Below are 17,083 nucleotides of genomic sequence, written 5' to 3' on the forward strand. Positions count from 1 at the left end.
GTATTATTTACTCCTCATTTTCACAAATAAGGACACTGAAGTTTAGAGAATACCAGAGTTTTGTGCAGGGACATACCTTATGAAAGGCAAGAGTAATTTTATGCACTGAAGATCAGTTTTTCCGCTTCACTTCAGCAGCTTCCCCAGTATTTTAGCAAATGTCATGAAGTAGAGATTTGGTGTGCGTCTGTTATATTATGGAAGAAGATGCAACTGAGCCAAGTCATTTATATCCTCAAATTAATGAATTCAAACCAATTTATGGGCATTCCAATTAGCTTGGTATGTAAAGAAAGAAGATTAGAGGAAGAGACCACATGTCTTTTTATAGCTTATAGATGCTAGATTTTTAAGCAAACACTGTCCATCTGCATTTATTGAAAGAAATTCAATTTAGTATTATTTGATTTATCTTGATAGGTCTGTTTTCTCTTCTTTTTAGAAAGTGGCCCTGGTGCCTATGAATCAGGCATTATGGTTAGCAAAGCTGTAGAAATATATATCCAAGGAAAACTTCTTAAACCTGCAGGTGAGCACACGTTATACACATAAAAATGACTAAAATTAAACGTGACCCAATACGTATTATAAACTGGCAATGTTTATCAGGAAGGTCATCAGAAAGCCTCAAACAAAAAGTCAAAGACATGCAAATTTAAAAAATAAAATACAATTAGTTACCATAAAATTGGGAACAAAATGAAATTGATACTACTGTATAGAGTTGAATTTTCAGAGTAGTGAGTATGTTTATACACTGTTGACACAAATTTATGGAATCAATTAAGTGTAATATATCCAAATTTTAAATGCAAAATTTTAAATTTTGGATTGCTCTAGGAATACACTTCTAGAAGTCTGTCCTCCTACTTTCAAATACATACAAAGGTGTATGGCCAAAGATGTACATATCTGTACTAATTTAAGCATGAAAAGTTAAGTTTCCATCACTGGAGGAGAAGTTAAATTATGACATACATACCTATACTATGGGCTACTATATGTCTGTAAAAAGAGTTAGGTAGGGATTTATTAAACGGTTGCAATAAAATATATGGAAAAACAACTTTTTGATAAAATCAAGCAAGCAAACAGTGAGAGTTTGCTCATCAGTGAGAGTTGCAAGTGGGCTGGAGTGGGTGAATACAATAAAGTAAAAACTACGTAGGTTTTTTTGGTTGTGTGATCCAATATTGTTTGAAGTTTGGAAAGAGTATTTTAGGGAGATTGCCTTCCTGCTCCTGAGGGCAGTTTTAACCCATCAGTGGTTCTAATACATGGATTTCCTCCATCCCTCACTCACGAACTCATTCACCACTCACTGACGCATTCCTCAAGTCCTTCATTCACTCAAACGGTCATTTACTTAATCAGTTACTCTCTCAGCTGCTCATTCATTCGCCCACTCTTCTCCCAACTCACCTACTTACTCATCCATTCATCTAACCATCATCCATTCAACAAATATTTCTTAAGCACCTACCACCTGCACTGGTGAGGTTACAGAGGCTCTTAATATACACCACTTGAGTGACCTCAAATTTATGAGGCTATTCTTGACATTATTGGGGTTTTTTTTTTAGCTTACTGTATTATTAGTTAATTGGCCAAGTTGTGGTTAATGAATAAATTGTTTTGTGAATATAAATTACAGTTTATGTAATAGTTTAAGAGCTATTAGCATTACTTCTTAATGAAGACCCCAAGAAATATGTCTGTAATAAACATTATACTCAACATTTATTTGTTATTGTATAAAATAGCTAAACTGTCATAAAGCAAAGATTGTGGTACAGCTAATTATGCCTTTAAATTAATTCAAATTAATTTTTCAGTTGTTGGAATTAAAATTGATGTAAATTCCTGGATAGAGAATTTCACCAAAACCTCAATCAGAGATCCGGTAAGATAATTTTTAAAAAGTCTTATGCTATACTTAATATCCTCAAAATTCAAATAAGAAAAAAAAAGAATAAGGCTCTTATACAGTGGCAAAATAAATTTATAGTACCACTACATTGAAGCAGAATTATGAATTATTTTTCAATGATTATTTTGTTAAATTAGACAATAATAAGAAGAAAAATATTTGAAGGTTTTAAATTGAAATGTTAGTTATCTATTGATTAATATTTTCTAATTTTAAGATAAAACTTTTCTTTTTTCTTATGAACTAGATTATTTAATGTTATTTTTTATATAATTTATTCCAAAATTTTTAATTATAACATGGTAATAATATTATGTAATTAAAATTCAACTTTTAAAAAAAGTGAGGCGATAATTATATTTCTGTCTTTCAGTGTGCTGGTCCAGTTTGTGACTGCAAAAGAAACAGTGATGTAAGAAAACTCTTTAAAACAAATTTCTTTACTACAATATTATCTTGTGTTACTCTTGCTAAGACTTTAATGATAAAAAAGATGCAAGAATTTTTAATCAAATGCTAAAGAAAAGATTCTGTGGAAATTGAATGGTAAATGATTTTAATATGATTTTATATGCTTTTAATTCCTAACTTTAAATGCTTCTTTTTTTTTTTAAATATTCGTACATTATAGGAAGGTTAAAAAAAAGTCATGTCAATATGGATGGTATTCTCTTCAGTGTTAGATTCTTTTGTATATATTTGTCTTTAGCTCTATTTCTGAATAGGAAGTTTCTAGGCAAAGCATTATTTTTGGTTATCAATGCAGTCTTTCTCATCTTTTGTATTTTCTCTGAGCTTGTTCATACAGTATAGTGATGCGAAAAATTTTTGAATGAAACCATGGAGTTATATAATTTATTATACGTTATTTTGTGTTACTTCCATTTCTGTTTGAGAAATTAAAGAGGGAAATGTGAACTTTTTGTTCCAAAGATGAAGATTCTCTAAGAATGATACTACAAATTATTCCAAGAATTGAATATGAATGATGACCTCTACTCTTTTCTTCTAGTACTTTTATGTCTGTATATTTCCAAGGGAAGCAGGGGGTTCATATTACTCCTATTCTTGAGAAATTATAAGCCAATAATTTTAATTATTTTTATAGCTTATCCATTTTACATAGACTATATAGTAGCCATTTTTCAAGCAAAGGTTTTAGCAAGCTGTTTCTACATTAGGAAAATACGTTGTGTCCCCAACTTGAAAAAATCATGATTCAAAACATTGTTATTTCTTAAAAATATATCATTTTGGATACATTTAAACATGATTTAAACTGGGTGGGAATTTATCCTACATTTCAGGATGAATGAAACTTTTTTTTTTTCTCAGCCATGGACATTTTGTGTTTTGCTTTCTGCTTTTGAATCTCCAATTATCCAACAAAACATTTTTAATATTGAAATATAAAATAGTTGTAAACTGTCTTATGCTGCTTGCTTTTTTTTTTTTAAGTTTGTGAAGCATGGTAAGTAAAATGCCATTTTTAAACATGTCTTTTTGTCAAAATCATAAGTATGTGTTTAAAATAATGAAATAATTATACATTATTAAATATCCAAGTTCCAGGATCATTTACCACTTGAAGTGGTAAAAAGGTTATTTCCGATTTGTTCATACGATTTGTTTAGACGAAGTTGACAGTGTTAACGGGATGGTTGGTCATGGATTATCAACCCCTAGTGGTTTGATATGACTCTGCATGCCCTTTATTTCATGGGAATTTCCTGAGCATATATGAGGGTACTTCAAAAAGTTCATGGAAAAATAGAAGATAATACGAATCCTTCCATGAACTTTTTGAAGACCCCTCATATGTTCAAGAGAAGTTAAGTCATTTGAATTTTTCTCTTTTTATTTTGTACTCATTTACATTACAATGGATAATGATAACACAACCTTCTAACCTTCCTAAAAATGTATTAACTGTTATTTTTATTTTGATAGGTAATGGATTGTGTGATTCTAGATGATGGTGGATTTCTTTTGATGGCAAATCATGATGATTATACTAATCAGGTATGTACCTGAAGTAGGGTTTCCAAAGTCTGTTTTCCTGATCAACATTACAAAACCCCCTCAAACATTATAGAAATCGAAGAATTGTTTTGTCATAAAATCAATTTTAAAAGGCTTAATATAATGTAAACCATTAAGAAATGCTAAATCTAGTTTTTCTTTATGTGTGTTAGTTGATTTTACTTTTTGGTACTAAAAGTTACCATTAAAACTATGGTTAAGGATTTTAACATGATATGGACTTATTTTTTTTTTTTTTTCCTTTTTGTCTTTTTTCGTGTCCGGCAACGGATCACAACCCTCAGTGTCGGGCCCGTACCGGACTGGGACCGGCAACGGGATCGCAACCCTTGGTGCTGCGCCCGCACCTCGCTCAGCCAGTGAGCGGGAACCAGTCTGTATGTGGGATCCGAACCCTCGGCGGGAGCGCCGCCGCGCTCCCAAGTGGCGCACTCGCCACCGGGCCGGCCCGTGATATGGACTTATTTTTAATCTTTCAGAAATTTTCAAAATTTTCCACATATGAGTATTTACCAGTTGATAATGTCTAACTTAATATATATGGCTGGTTGAAACTGATGCAGTTTCTAGTCCCAAATTTGCAAATTGGCAGCACATAGGCTATTTGGTTCACACAGGATTTTACAAAAATTTGAATTAGCTGCCAATACTCTCTCGGAACTGGAGTGTTTTCCTGAATGACAATGTCTGTGGGCTGAAGCTGATTAGTTAGTGATTGCTCACTTATATGGGACTTGCTCCAATTCATCATAGTCCCTACAAATTCCTTTTCTTTTTCTAGTCCAACCCACTCCTATTTATGCTACTGTTCACTTTCCCTAGGAGGCATTTGGTTTTTGGGTTTTTTTTTCATTGTATATATTTAAGGTGTACAACAAGATATTTTTATATACATGGTTAAGTGATTACTACAGTCAAGCCAACAAACATATCTGCCATCTCACATAGTTACTTTTTGTGTGGTAAGAGCATCTAAAATGCACTTTTCTAGCAAATTTCCAGTAAAAAATACAATATTACTAAGTATAGTCCTCTGTTGTACATCTCTAGACTTATTCATACATAACTGCAACTCTGTACCCTTTGACCTATGTCTGCCCATTCCCCACCTTCAACCCCATTCTAACTTACCGGGAGGCATTTGATTGTGACCTTAATGCTTAGTAATCTCTGTCCATTTCTTCCACAAATTAAATATCACACAGAGCCACTAGGTAATGAGAACACCTAATCTTTTAGTTCTTTCACAGTGCTATTCTCATTTGCTTTTGTTTTTAAACTCGAGATGCCTGAGTTCACAGTTTCTTCATATTATTTTTATTGTACTGGTTCAGGTGCTCATAGTTGTGTTACATTTGAAACTTTATTATTATTTCTTTGCCAGATTGGAAGATTTTTTGGAGAGATTGATCCAAGCTTGATGAGACACCTGGTTAATATATCAGTATATGCTTTTAACAAATCTTATGATTATCAGTCAGTGTGTGAGCCCGGATCTGCACCAAAACAAGGAGCAGGACACCGCTCAGCATATGTGGTCAGTAATATGCATGGTCAAATCAATCCCTCTCAGAGGGACACTCAAGCACTGACTGATGTAATGACTTTTTGTATTATGTTTTATAGCCATCAATAGCAGACATATTACAGATTGGATGGTGGGCCACTGCTGCTGCCTGGTAAGTCAAAATTTTGGTTTTATTGGTAATGAGAGAATGGTGTTGTGAAATAGCAGCTGATGAAAATACAAATTTTGTGACATGTAAATTGTTATTATTACTTATTTTCATTTCCTATGGCACATATTGGTAATATTTACAAATAGTTTTTCTTAAACAGTCCCTATAAAACTTGCAGTTATTTGAGTTTTCATATGAAAGCAATGTTATACTCATGCAAACTTCAGACTCTTTAGAGGCTTCCTTTGTTTATGGATCTGTTGAAACTCTTCTCATTTGTATTTTTTCTTCATATTATATTATAAATATATAAAGTTCCTTAAAATATATATATAAATATAAAAAGTTCCTTAAACTTTGTATGTACTGACCTATAAAAAATTAGTATTTATTGGCCTTAATATGTAAATTAGAGGTCCACGGGGTTTTTTTTTTTTGGGGGGGGGGGTTTTGACATGATGACTTAACTTTCTACCTCTTTACTATTAATACAAGGACTTGCATAGTTTTAGAGGCGTTCTGTTGCTGAAATGGATCCAATTCTTTCTTTTCGCTGATCTCACCCTCTCTACCTCCCTCACCCCTCACATATGACCTTCCACCTATGAAAATAAGACACTTAAAGTATTTACTGTGGCACTATGGAAAGTCTGAAAGATAAAATTTGTCATTGTTTACTCCGGGTTAGTCAAATAACTAAACCTCCTATTGTTTCTGGGATCCATTATCTCTCTCCCTCCCTATTATATGTATATATACAATATATTTTTTATATCATCCTACTGTATTGTCCCCAGCCCTATTTTATGTGGATGAATCTATAACATTCATTTGATGGTGAGGTTTTCCCAGCTAAAATTAAGTGATTATATTTTTATTAAAATTAAGATTTTAGATAAAAAATCCTTTCTAAAAAATGGTATTTTCTGGTGTGTCAATGATATTTATATATTAATTTCAGTAGTTCGCAAAGTAAATCTCTCAGTGATCCAGAAATACTTTGTTGTTTTTATCTTGTTTTCTGGCCAAAATATTCCTACCCCCCCCCCCCCTTTTTTTTTTAACTAAATTTAGTTTTAGATGATTCTTTACTAATATTTGGCTCAATTGTCACTTATTAAAAACTGAAATGTGTCATTTGCTCTCTATATAATATGTATATTTTATTTCATGAATTTCACACTACATATATAAATATATTGTACACTGTAAATTGTTCACAATTCCAAACCTGTGTGATTAAAAAAAGGTCATTTTTGATTGTTTGCTTGTTTTTGGTTGTTTTTTTTTTCACCACTGAGTTTTAAAAACTAAAATAAGGAGAAAATTCTGATTGTAAAAACCTATGCACTGAAATATTGACATTCTCTGTCATAGTAGCCACTTCTGAATAATAACATGCACAGTAGTCCTCTTCACACATAATATATCCCTCATTTGGTCCTGAACAAGATCTGAACACATTTGACTTCATGACTTTTTTAAAGATAAAAAAGTTACTGTGTTGTATATAATTTAAGAATACTTACATAAAATGCTTCTAAACTTTTATGAACAAACTCTCAATTTTTTCCAGAAAGATAAAAAGGAAATATGGATTTATCGATATGTGTAGATGTGAAAATACTCAGGTTTTTATTACAAAATTTATAAAGTATACAATTATTCATTTTTTAAATGCAGGTCTATTCTACAGCAGTTTCTCTTGAGTTTGACCTTTCCACAAATCCTTGAGGCAGGTATGTAAATGCTCAGATATTGTCCTTGTCCTAATAATTAAAATTTTTGGATGTGCTGAGTTCCACAAACTGAAAGAGAAAGTGTGAGTGCGTGTGGTGTGTAAGAGAGAAAGAGATCATCCATCTGACACTTTTATAGGTTGAATATTTTTGGTCAAACCTTTCCTAATGTTTTATAAATTTTCCTACGTCACATTGGTTTAATTTATTCTATTGATTTTATCTGGGACCTGTTAGGGGCTGCCATGATAGGGCACAGCAATAAATATCAAGGCCTCTGGCCTTATACATTTATTTTGCTTGGAGAGAAATAAAGACTCCGGGGGACTGTCTACAGTGTCCCCTTGTGATGGTGATCTTTGTTTTTACCCCCCACAGTTGAGATGGAGGATGATGACTTTACAGCCTCCCTGTCAAAGCAGAGCTGCATTACTGAACAAACCCAGTACTTCTTCGATAATGATAGTAAATCATTCAGTGGTGTATTAGACTGTGGAAACTGTTCCAGGTAATGTTTCTTTACTTCTAGAGTAGTCCTATTTCATTAAGAAATTGTATTCACTTTTATAAGCGTTACAGAAAATAGAGATTGTTGGAGTCAGAGACACATATGAGTAACTGTTTTAAGTTGTTAAGTGTCAGAGTTCTTCATTTTCCCTGTAAGCTTTTAAAATTTACAATTTTTAAAGTTAATTCTAGCTTTGATCACTTGCAATTCCTTCAAGTATAATTATATGATCAAGATAATTGTTGCTTCTTACTGGGAAGAACATGGAATAATTCAATTATATTTTAATGTATTTTTTGTCTAAAAGAACCCATATTAAAAACCTTCTAGTATAAAGAGTTGCTGAATTATATTCCAATATAATTAAGATGAATTATATTAATAATTCTAAGCCAAATATGATTTATTTTTATATATGGTAACTAAAAAGATTTATAGAAAGATATTATTCTGGGTTGGATTTTTGTCTGTTTTTACTTCTAGACTTCTTTGATATGGAGAATTGAATGTTATGTTTGACGTGAAACTGAAGGAGCTGGGAGAAAATATAATTTCCTAAGGTCATGGTTATGCTAGACATATCCATAAAAAAATCTTTAAAACTTTTTGGAAGAGATAGAGTATTTAATTTGATTGTAATGGGATAATGGAGATAGGCAAGATTGGAATTTTTGAAGTTTTGAGAGGAAAGTGTTAATGCATGCCACAGAATCCCTGAGAACAGAACAGCAAGTCACAGTTTACAAAGCAGAGTTGGAAACTATTTTTAGAGATGGTGGGCAGGTTAATCTGAAAGAAATGTTAAGAGAGAGAAGAGGAAATATGAGGAGGTGAGGTAATCTGAGATAGTGAAAGTGCTGGAATAGTTACTAAGGAATTCAGAAAAGTAAATTCCCTAACAGTTAAAAAAAAATTTGAAGATGGGTCTAGAAGGGGAAACTATCATGAATTTTTAATAGACACGATCAGTATGTTTTATGACTGACTTTAGCAAATCTCTATGTTCAAGAAGGAGGTAGAGGGTGTAAAGAGGAGAGGAAAGGAGGGGAGTCAAGCATGAGCCCAGAAAAAAAAGCAGACCATCTTGTTGGGAGGTTATCATATCAGGCCATCAACTTCAGGAAACGGAATTGTAGTGTGTTCAGTGGATACATCAGAGAGAGTTTCACACCCTTCGGCCTTTCATTAACTGATGTCCAGTAACAGCAATGTGTGCTTTAAAAATTTAGTTAAATGGTAAGATAAAAATAAAATCCAGACATTGAATTGAATGATGGTTTCCTTTGATTTCCTTTATGCTTGTGTCCCAAGTTTAACAGGGAAAAAAAAATAAATTCCATTGTTTTTAAAAATATATAATCATAAAGAAATTACCCTTTTAGTGATATATTTGTATGTGTATGTTGATTGCTAAAGAAGTCAGAAGCAGCTTAAGATGGGGACAAAAAGAGAATGGAATTTAAAGCCCTTGATTCTGTCAACATCTGCATTGTCCAGTGCAGTAGTCCAGCCACAGGTGGCTGTTTAAATTTCAATTGAAATTAAATAAAAATTTTGTGCCTCTGTCACAATAGTCATATTCCAAGTGCTTAGTAGCCTCATATTGTTAGTGTTTACCACATTAGACGGTACAGAAAACATTTCCATCTTCACAGAAAGTTTGTTGAACAGCACTGATCTAGACTTTACTCTGCCCTTAGCTTACACAAGATGCTCAGCCATTTTTGTGCTCCTAGCCTTCTTATCTTTAAATAAGGCAACTTTGGCATATTTTCAGTGACAAATAACACAATTCTTTAAATTTGTAAAATGAAACATTTTTTTTCTGTGAGTTTCAACAGCAACTAAATAGTGCTTATTTTGCAATGAACTTAAAAAAACAAAGGTCACACTGAAAACATCTATTGCAATTTTTTAGTATCCATTTGAGAGAGGTAATATGTTCATGCTAATAAGTAAAAATATGGTAACTCATTCTCTTGTACAATTTGTGATGGTAATGCTTTGTGTTTCAATATGTCATATTTTGTCTTTCATTTTAATATGTAAGTATCCTCGAATGGAAAAGATTTCCATTCTTTTCCCAAAAGGTATTGGTTTTTTTCTGTGCTATTTTAATGTTTATTTTGTAGAATCTTTCATGTAGAAAAGCTTATGAACACCAATTTAATATTCATAATGGTGGAGAGCAAAGGGACATGTCCCTGTGACACACGACTGCTTATTCAAGCGGAGCAGACTTGTATCCTTTGACATCCAAGATGTTTGGAATGGAAAGCCATGGTGAAGTAATTCATTTTTAACCTTGTCACACTGATTAGGCTCATAAAGAGAAGAAATAGGAGTGTGCTATGATCACCCTGCAGAGGCAGAATGGATCCCTCACCCCAAATTTGGTTTGAATGTCAAGACTGATTATGCTAAACATGCATCAGGAGAAGGACAGCTCACAATTTAGTTCTGTAAATTTCTAAGTACTTGAATTGATTATGTTGGATGAGAGTAATGGCAAAGGAATCTCTTGCTTGCTTTGGGAAATGAATACATTGCATTGTATTTTTTTTTTTTTAATTATGTGGAGAAGAAAAGTAACTTTATATTCCTTAACAAGTCTCTTTAGCCGATGGTCCGGATCCTTGTGATATGGTTAAACAACCCAGATACCGGAAAGGGCCTGATGTCTGCTTTGATAACAATGTCATGGTAAGATGACACTTTTACTAGATTAAAATGCTATAAATTGAAGGTCATTGTTCACAAGAATTTAAGGAGACAAATTGCAATTTTTACTCAAGCATAATGTCTTAATCATAGTTTTTCTCATTAACATGATGTACTTGCTGGTAGGTAGTTTTTTGGTTTTTTTTTTAATTTCATACTTTTCATGGTTAGCATAAACTTAACAGTTGCTTCTTCTTTCTGTCCTTCCCCAGAAATTGTACTTTCAAACACAATTCCAATCAATGTACTTATAATCCAAAGCACAAATCTGATTATTTTAAAGACTTTCTAATAAATAACTTATACTAAATGTTACTTATGGTATATGTGTTGCCTTCCTTCGTTTATATTTCCATCCTGAAGATATAAAAGTTATTTTTATTAGTCTTTAATCTTCAATGTATTTAAAAACCTGTTATTCAGCTATTGTCCTATTATTTCATAGTTTAACTTTTTTACATAGTTTCTGTTACACTTCTCTCTGTGTAATGGAGACACAAAAAGATTACTCAAAGCAACATGAATGCAATGAGAAGCCCGAAGGGACTGCACCTCAGCAACTCCTCTGTTAGGAGAAAACTGGGTACAGCCCTGATTCAAAGTTAGCTTCTGTTTTTGTTGTAAAGATAGGGAAGTTTCACAAGAAAAGTCAATTGATTCAATCATTTTTCAAAAGGACACAAAGACATAGGCAATGTGACAAAAGTTATCTACACCTAAGTATAGCTTAAACAATAGAAACTAGTAACATCATTTAAATTAACAAGGTGACATTCCAAAGTACAATTTGTGAAAACCTAAATTGATCAAACTGAGATCATTATCTAACCCAAAGTATAACCTCTCCGCAAATGATTTAAGCAAAAGTTACATTCTTATAATTGTCTCTAAAGTTTCCACCAACAAACAGCTTGCCTTTAGCAAACATTTTTTCACATTTTCCCCTATAGCAATTCTTTCAACATCTTTTAACAACAGTCAGTATGTTAAATAGTCAAAGTACATAATCCCATCCGTAAACAGTGATTATAATTGATTAGATGGGCTTTTGCCATCCTATCTGTAGACTTTTGTCCCCTAAATCAACGGCTTTTGACCTATACATGTATTACCTAAAAACCCTATTCTAAAAATCCAATGAGAATCAAGATTTCTAACCCTCTACAATTTCTGATTCTATCAAATATTAGATTTGTATTATTTCCCTTAATTATACTAATTTCTTTTTTTATTGTTTGAAATTAGACTGGGTCAATTACACAGGGTTAATGTGATAAAATATGAAAAACCATATTAATGTATTATCTAAAAATGACTACTTTTCATATAGTTCAGCTGTTTATAAACACTAGTCTGACTTACTGTTTATGTAATCAGCTTTGTGCTTTTAAAATTATTTTAATTATTAAGAAACTAACTTATTCTCTAAGATGAAGGCCCCATAATTTTTTTTTTTATTTTAAATATAATATTACCCAATTCTCTGATTCTCCAAGGTGCATCTTTGTACTTAGTGGCTTGCATACACCAATGAGCATCCAAATGTAAAGCATCTTCTCATGAATTCCTTACTCTAGAAACATGTCAGAACATTTGTTGATTAACGTACATTTTTAGAGGTTTTTATTTATTTAAAATAGTTTTGCCTACTCAAATACATACAGCACATTTGACCCAGAAAGGATATGGCATTTTCACAGAAACACATTATGTAATTATATAAACTAAAAATGAAACAAAGGAATAAAATCAGTGGTAAGGAATAAAGCTAAAAATGCAAGATGTGTTAGCCAGTAAATCCCAGTTATCTCTGAGTACTACTGATTATCCATCTTGATAGGGAAAGTGATTCCACATTGCAACTAAGTTGTATGTTTTCAGTTTTGCCCAGTAAGGCATGTAAAATCCACGTGAGGACTTGTTATTCTATCTACTGCAACTTCAAGAGGTTTGCCCATATCAACTGATTCCCTGAAGAACGTCATATATGGGCCCCAAGGGTAGTGTCACTCATTAGGGAAACTCCACTCATCAACTATTTGTCACCCACATTCAGCAGTTCAAAGACTGAGATTAAATTCACTCAGATGAACTGGAAAGATGATATAAAAACCCTATTACTCAAAATATTCTCATCCTAGGAGGCTTTTGATCAAGGCATTAAAAAGTCTTGACTAAGACAAAAATTTCTAACAGATCAAGTTCCTATAAATTATATGTCGGGTTGTGTGTGAAAGTACAACTCTTGCTCAGTAGCATGGTGTGCTAATAATATGTTATGTTTCTTTAGCAGTGGAGTATTTCAGTAATGCTTCTTTGCAATGGTCCCCGTGAATCTGCTCTGGATTGAGGCTCACATTAACTGCTAACTGCCAGCAAATTGCATGAAATCTCATCTTGTATGTCTTCTTTTCTGTGTTTTCTTTCCTTTTCCTGTACTTGCTACTTTGCCCGTTATTAATAGGATCAACTTATATGCACAACGAGTCGTGCCTGTACCATGACGTCAGCTCCTATCTTCATTTTACTGCAAGTTTTCATGTGGTGTGGATGGTCAGTCAATTTCTCTAATTTTTCTTTGTTTTTGTTTGTGCCCTGAAATTTTGGAAAATAGTCCATGTCCCTAAATTCACAATAATAAATGTCCTGAAACCAGGTTATTAAAATCCCAGTACTAATGTTATTTTGTAAATAGCTGATTTCAAATGGTGCTTAAGTTTCTAATTCTAAACAGAAAATATCAGTTTCTTATATTTATTTAAAAAATCATTATTTTCTCAAGGTTTTTGTGTCATTGTAGAGAAAAAAAATACATACATAAAGATATCTTACTTTCATTAAATAGAAGTACCTGGAGCCAGGCATGCACTAACAGCCCTAGCTACTAGGGAGGCTCAGCTGGAGGATCACTTGAACCCAGGAGTTCTGGGCTGTAGTGCACTACACCGGGGTGTCCACACTGAGTTCAGCATCAATATGGTAACCTCCCCAGAGCGGGGACCACCAGGTTGCCTAAGGAGGGGTGAAATGAAGCAGGTCAAAACTCCTGTGCTGATCATACCTGTGAATAGCCACTGCACTCCAGTCTGGGCAACATAGCAAAATCCTGTATCAAAAAAAAGAGAAAAAAATACCTAACAACAATTATTAGAGCTGGTCATGTCAATTTATTTTTAAAAGATGCTAACATAAAGTTAATGGTCCATTCCAATTTTATCAAGCATAGTTTAAGAACTTCTGAGTTAACCACTCTTTTTCTTTTTTTAAAACAAATCTGTTTTAAATAACATTTTTAGCTTTATAGTCCCAAAATATTGATATTCTTAATGAAATATTTTAGTATAAGTGCTTCTAATTTCTAAGGTTATTTTATTTAATATTACTTATATTTTCTAGGTCAAAATTACCATTGATTAAACTTAAGAAATTTCTGAATTTTATGGTCAATGCTACTAATTAGAGGTTTTGTGGCATGTATTTGTGTTCAGTGTTCCATTTACCGTTTTGCAGTTTCTTTTCTGGTGCCATGAAATCATCATGATGGTATTACTAGAGCAAATTTGGTTGTGTTCTTTCTTCACTAGTCTCCAGGTATTCATTGATCAGGAAACCACTAGATGGAGATGTGGCCATTATTATGAATGGAGTGAGCTCATCAGAGGGGGGAAAAAGTGGGGTAGCAGAGGGAGTCTCAGAAAATAACCACATTTGTTCTGGGATAATAAAATAATGGTTTTCATGGTAAAAGATTCCAAGTAAAGGAAACCTAGCCGATTTTAATAATTATGATTTAACAACAAAATTAAATAATCATTCTCCATGCACATATTTTTAAAATTGATATATAGGCAGCTATTTGAAATATAATTTTTTTGATTTTTTAAAGAAGTGCATAGGTAGCCATCTACTTACATAAGAAAGTATAATGAAATTGTATGTTTCTATAATTGTGTTTATTTGTGGTCATAATAGAAATGAGTATACTAGGGCATAAGGGTACCAAATTACTATATTCTATTCTGTAGGTGATTCATAGTATAAAAACCCACTATATTTTTATCTTTGATTCAAAAGTTACTTCTCTCAATAACAGAATTTTTAGAGCAGATTTATAGGTTATCAGTTAGACACAAAAATGCATAAATACTGCTTTTGAATAAGTTAACTCCCTTTAAAATAGTCCAGTACTCCTTTTACCTTTATCTTAAAAATCTGTAGTTAACCATACATTTTTAAATTTTTTTATCCCCCCCAAAAAAATAAAAAAAATAAAATTTTTAATTTCCTTATATATTTTTACCATAATTATAAATAACTTATCATGGAAATAAACAAATATCACTATACATACAATACATTTAATGAAATAATTTGGGGAAGATGAAAAGAGTACATCTGAAAATCTTTGGTATTTATTATTGTATCCTTGAGGAATATACAATAATTAATTAGTCTTGAGAAGACAATGTAGATGGTGTATACATTAACAAGACGTGTTAGATATTTAAAAACACAGCTATGAGTAAGGAACAGTGAATCCAGCTAATGTAATTTAAGTGTTGATATGATTTCAAAGTATTTTTTCTGAAACAATAAAAAGTTGAAAAAACTGGGCTGGCCCGGTAGCACACTCGGTAGAGTGCGGCGCTTGGGAGTGCGGCGGCACTCCTGCCGAGGGTTCGGATCCCATATAGAGACCAGTCCGCTCACTGGTTGAGCGCGGTGCGGGTGCGACACCGAGGGTTGCGATTCCGTTGCCGGTCACAGTACGGGCGCGACACCGAGGGTTGCGATCCCATTACCGGTCATGAAAAAAGACAAAAAGGAAAAACAAAAGTTGAAAAAACATAAAATAATATTTAAAAATACTGAGAGGTTGGTTGGGAGTTGTCCTCCCCACTGAGGAACAATAAAGGCTTAGGTCTAAGATTCAGTGTTAGCCTGACTCTGTCTATCTATATCTAGTGATTTGTGGTGGATTAAATTTTTCTCACAGAAAGGTGGAATGGTAGTGTAATCTCTAAAGTCTCCTAAAGGGTGACATATCGCTAATTTGTTTAAAAAATAACTCAGTCTAAAGCTAGAGTTCTTGCACCCTGTGGAGTCCAAAAAGGATGTAGATTTGGTATATAATTATGAAACTTCATACCATGACAACTTCCTTAAAATACAAGTGTCCAAATAAGACTTTAGGGCTTTTATGAAGATTTATTTTCTGGTAAAGAAGAACAAACAAAAAACAAAAAAAAACAAGCTGAAGTTTATTTGTTAATCAAAGATGAAAGTAAAATAAGCCAATAACCTATCCATTGAGAAATGTATTATTTAATGCAAATCCAATTTATGAAAGAATGCTATTGGGTACGTAAAAAAAGAATATGCAGAAATAAATGTGTTGTATATATTTATTTATTCATCTCTTAAAGAGTTGAACAAATATACTCCCTGTCTCATGAGTTAATGTGGGAAGGGTGTTAAGGTGCCAAGTAGGAGAACAAATTATTTGTTAAGGATGTTATTCCTATTAAAAGAGTTATTTTGCAGTATCCACCTGCCTAAAAATCTTTAAATATAGATTTTCTTTGAGGCTGCTGGGGAGGACTTTAGTACAGACTTACCTAAATTCTAAAGTTAGCCATTTTTTGGTGTATGTCTTCAGTCATTTCCCTTTTGAAGGAAATTAAATGACTATAACTCAGAAAAGAAAAAAACAAAAACAAAAACTTTTTAGCCAAATAATCCGAACATTTTCCTTTGGGAAAACTTACTTCTAAGTTTACTTAAATAAATTAAAAATTATTAAGCTCCTACTATGTGCAATTAGTTGTCCCAGGTTCTGGTTGGGGTAAGAAAGGCAGAGTAAGGGTTGAGAAATACCTGTTCAGCAACAGTATACTGAAAAGATTTTAGCCATTAGTATACACAGTCTTATAAAGTAAACCTTGGGGCAAAAACCATATGAATGTAACTGTGCTTTCATTTTTTTTCTTTTATAAGTAATGGAAAAGGAAAAAAATAAGGAATTCTCAGTTGGTATCTTTATTAGAGTCTTTTGAGAGAGGTTGCCTATGAGGAAGTCTAGTAAAATCAGCCTCATATACATTTATTTTACAATATGATAAAAACATTGTCGCTGCATTCTTTTTCTATTTTAATGTGTTAAACTGAAACAAGATACCGATTGTTATTTTCTTCTACAATGATCTTGAAAATTCAGACTAATTTTTCTGGTGTCATTTCTCAGTAGGATTTTAGACTCTATATGTAAGAAAACACTGAGGTTTCTCCCATATCTATGCATTTGTGATTTAGAATGTTTTTAGAATGTATCTCATAATTTACTTTCATAGAATAATATCATGTCCTATTATATGTGATTGTACCATGCAAAACGCATGAGGAACCATGATCAGGAAACTGATGAGGCAGTTTTTTTTTTTTTTTTTTTTTTTTTTTAAAAATG

At 32.5% G+C, this 17,083-nt stretch overlaps 1 protein-coding gene across 1 annotated transcript in view; it reads left to right on the forward strand.

Moving 5' to 3' along the window:
* The window catches only part of CACNA2D1 (calcium channel, voltage-dependent, alpha 2/delta subunit 1), a 480,749-nt gene that overhangs the window by 455,674 nt on the left and 7,992 nt on the right, over nucleotides 1–17,083 (forward strand). Inside the window, exons 29-38 of the mRNA XM_008568138.1 lie at nucleotides 443–529; nucleotides 1,836–1,903; nucleotides 2,304–2,342; nucleotides 3,881–3,952; nucleotides 5,358–5,510; nucleotides 5,600–5,652; nucleotides 7,336–7,391; nucleotides 7,770–7,899; nucleotides 10,032–10,141; nucleotides 10,520–10,602. Of these exons, the coding sequence (XP_008566360.1) occupies nucleotides 443–529; nucleotides 1,836–1,903; nucleotides 2,304–2,342; nucleotides 3,881–3,952; nucleotides 5,358–5,510; nucleotides 5,600–5,652; nucleotides 7,336–7,391; nucleotides 7,770–7,899; nucleotides 10,032–10,141; nucleotides 10,520–10,602 (851 nt within the window). The remainder of the gene's footprint in view (nucleotides 1–442; nucleotides 530–1,835; nucleotides 1,904–2,303; nucleotides 2,343–3,880; nucleotides 3,953–5,357; nucleotides 5,511–5,599; nucleotides 5,653–7,335; nucleotides 7,392–7,769; nucleotides 7,900–10,031; nucleotides 10,142–10,519; nucleotides 10,603–17,083) is intronic.

This window comes from Galeopterus variegatus, unplaced genomic scaffold, assembly GCF_000696425.1.
Source record: "Galeopterus variegatus unplaced genomic scaffold, G_variegatus-3.0.2 Scaffold0, whole genome shotgun sequence".
NCBI lineage: Eukaryota > Metazoa > Chordata > Mammalia > Dermoptera > Cynocephalidae > Galeopterus > Galeopterus variegatus.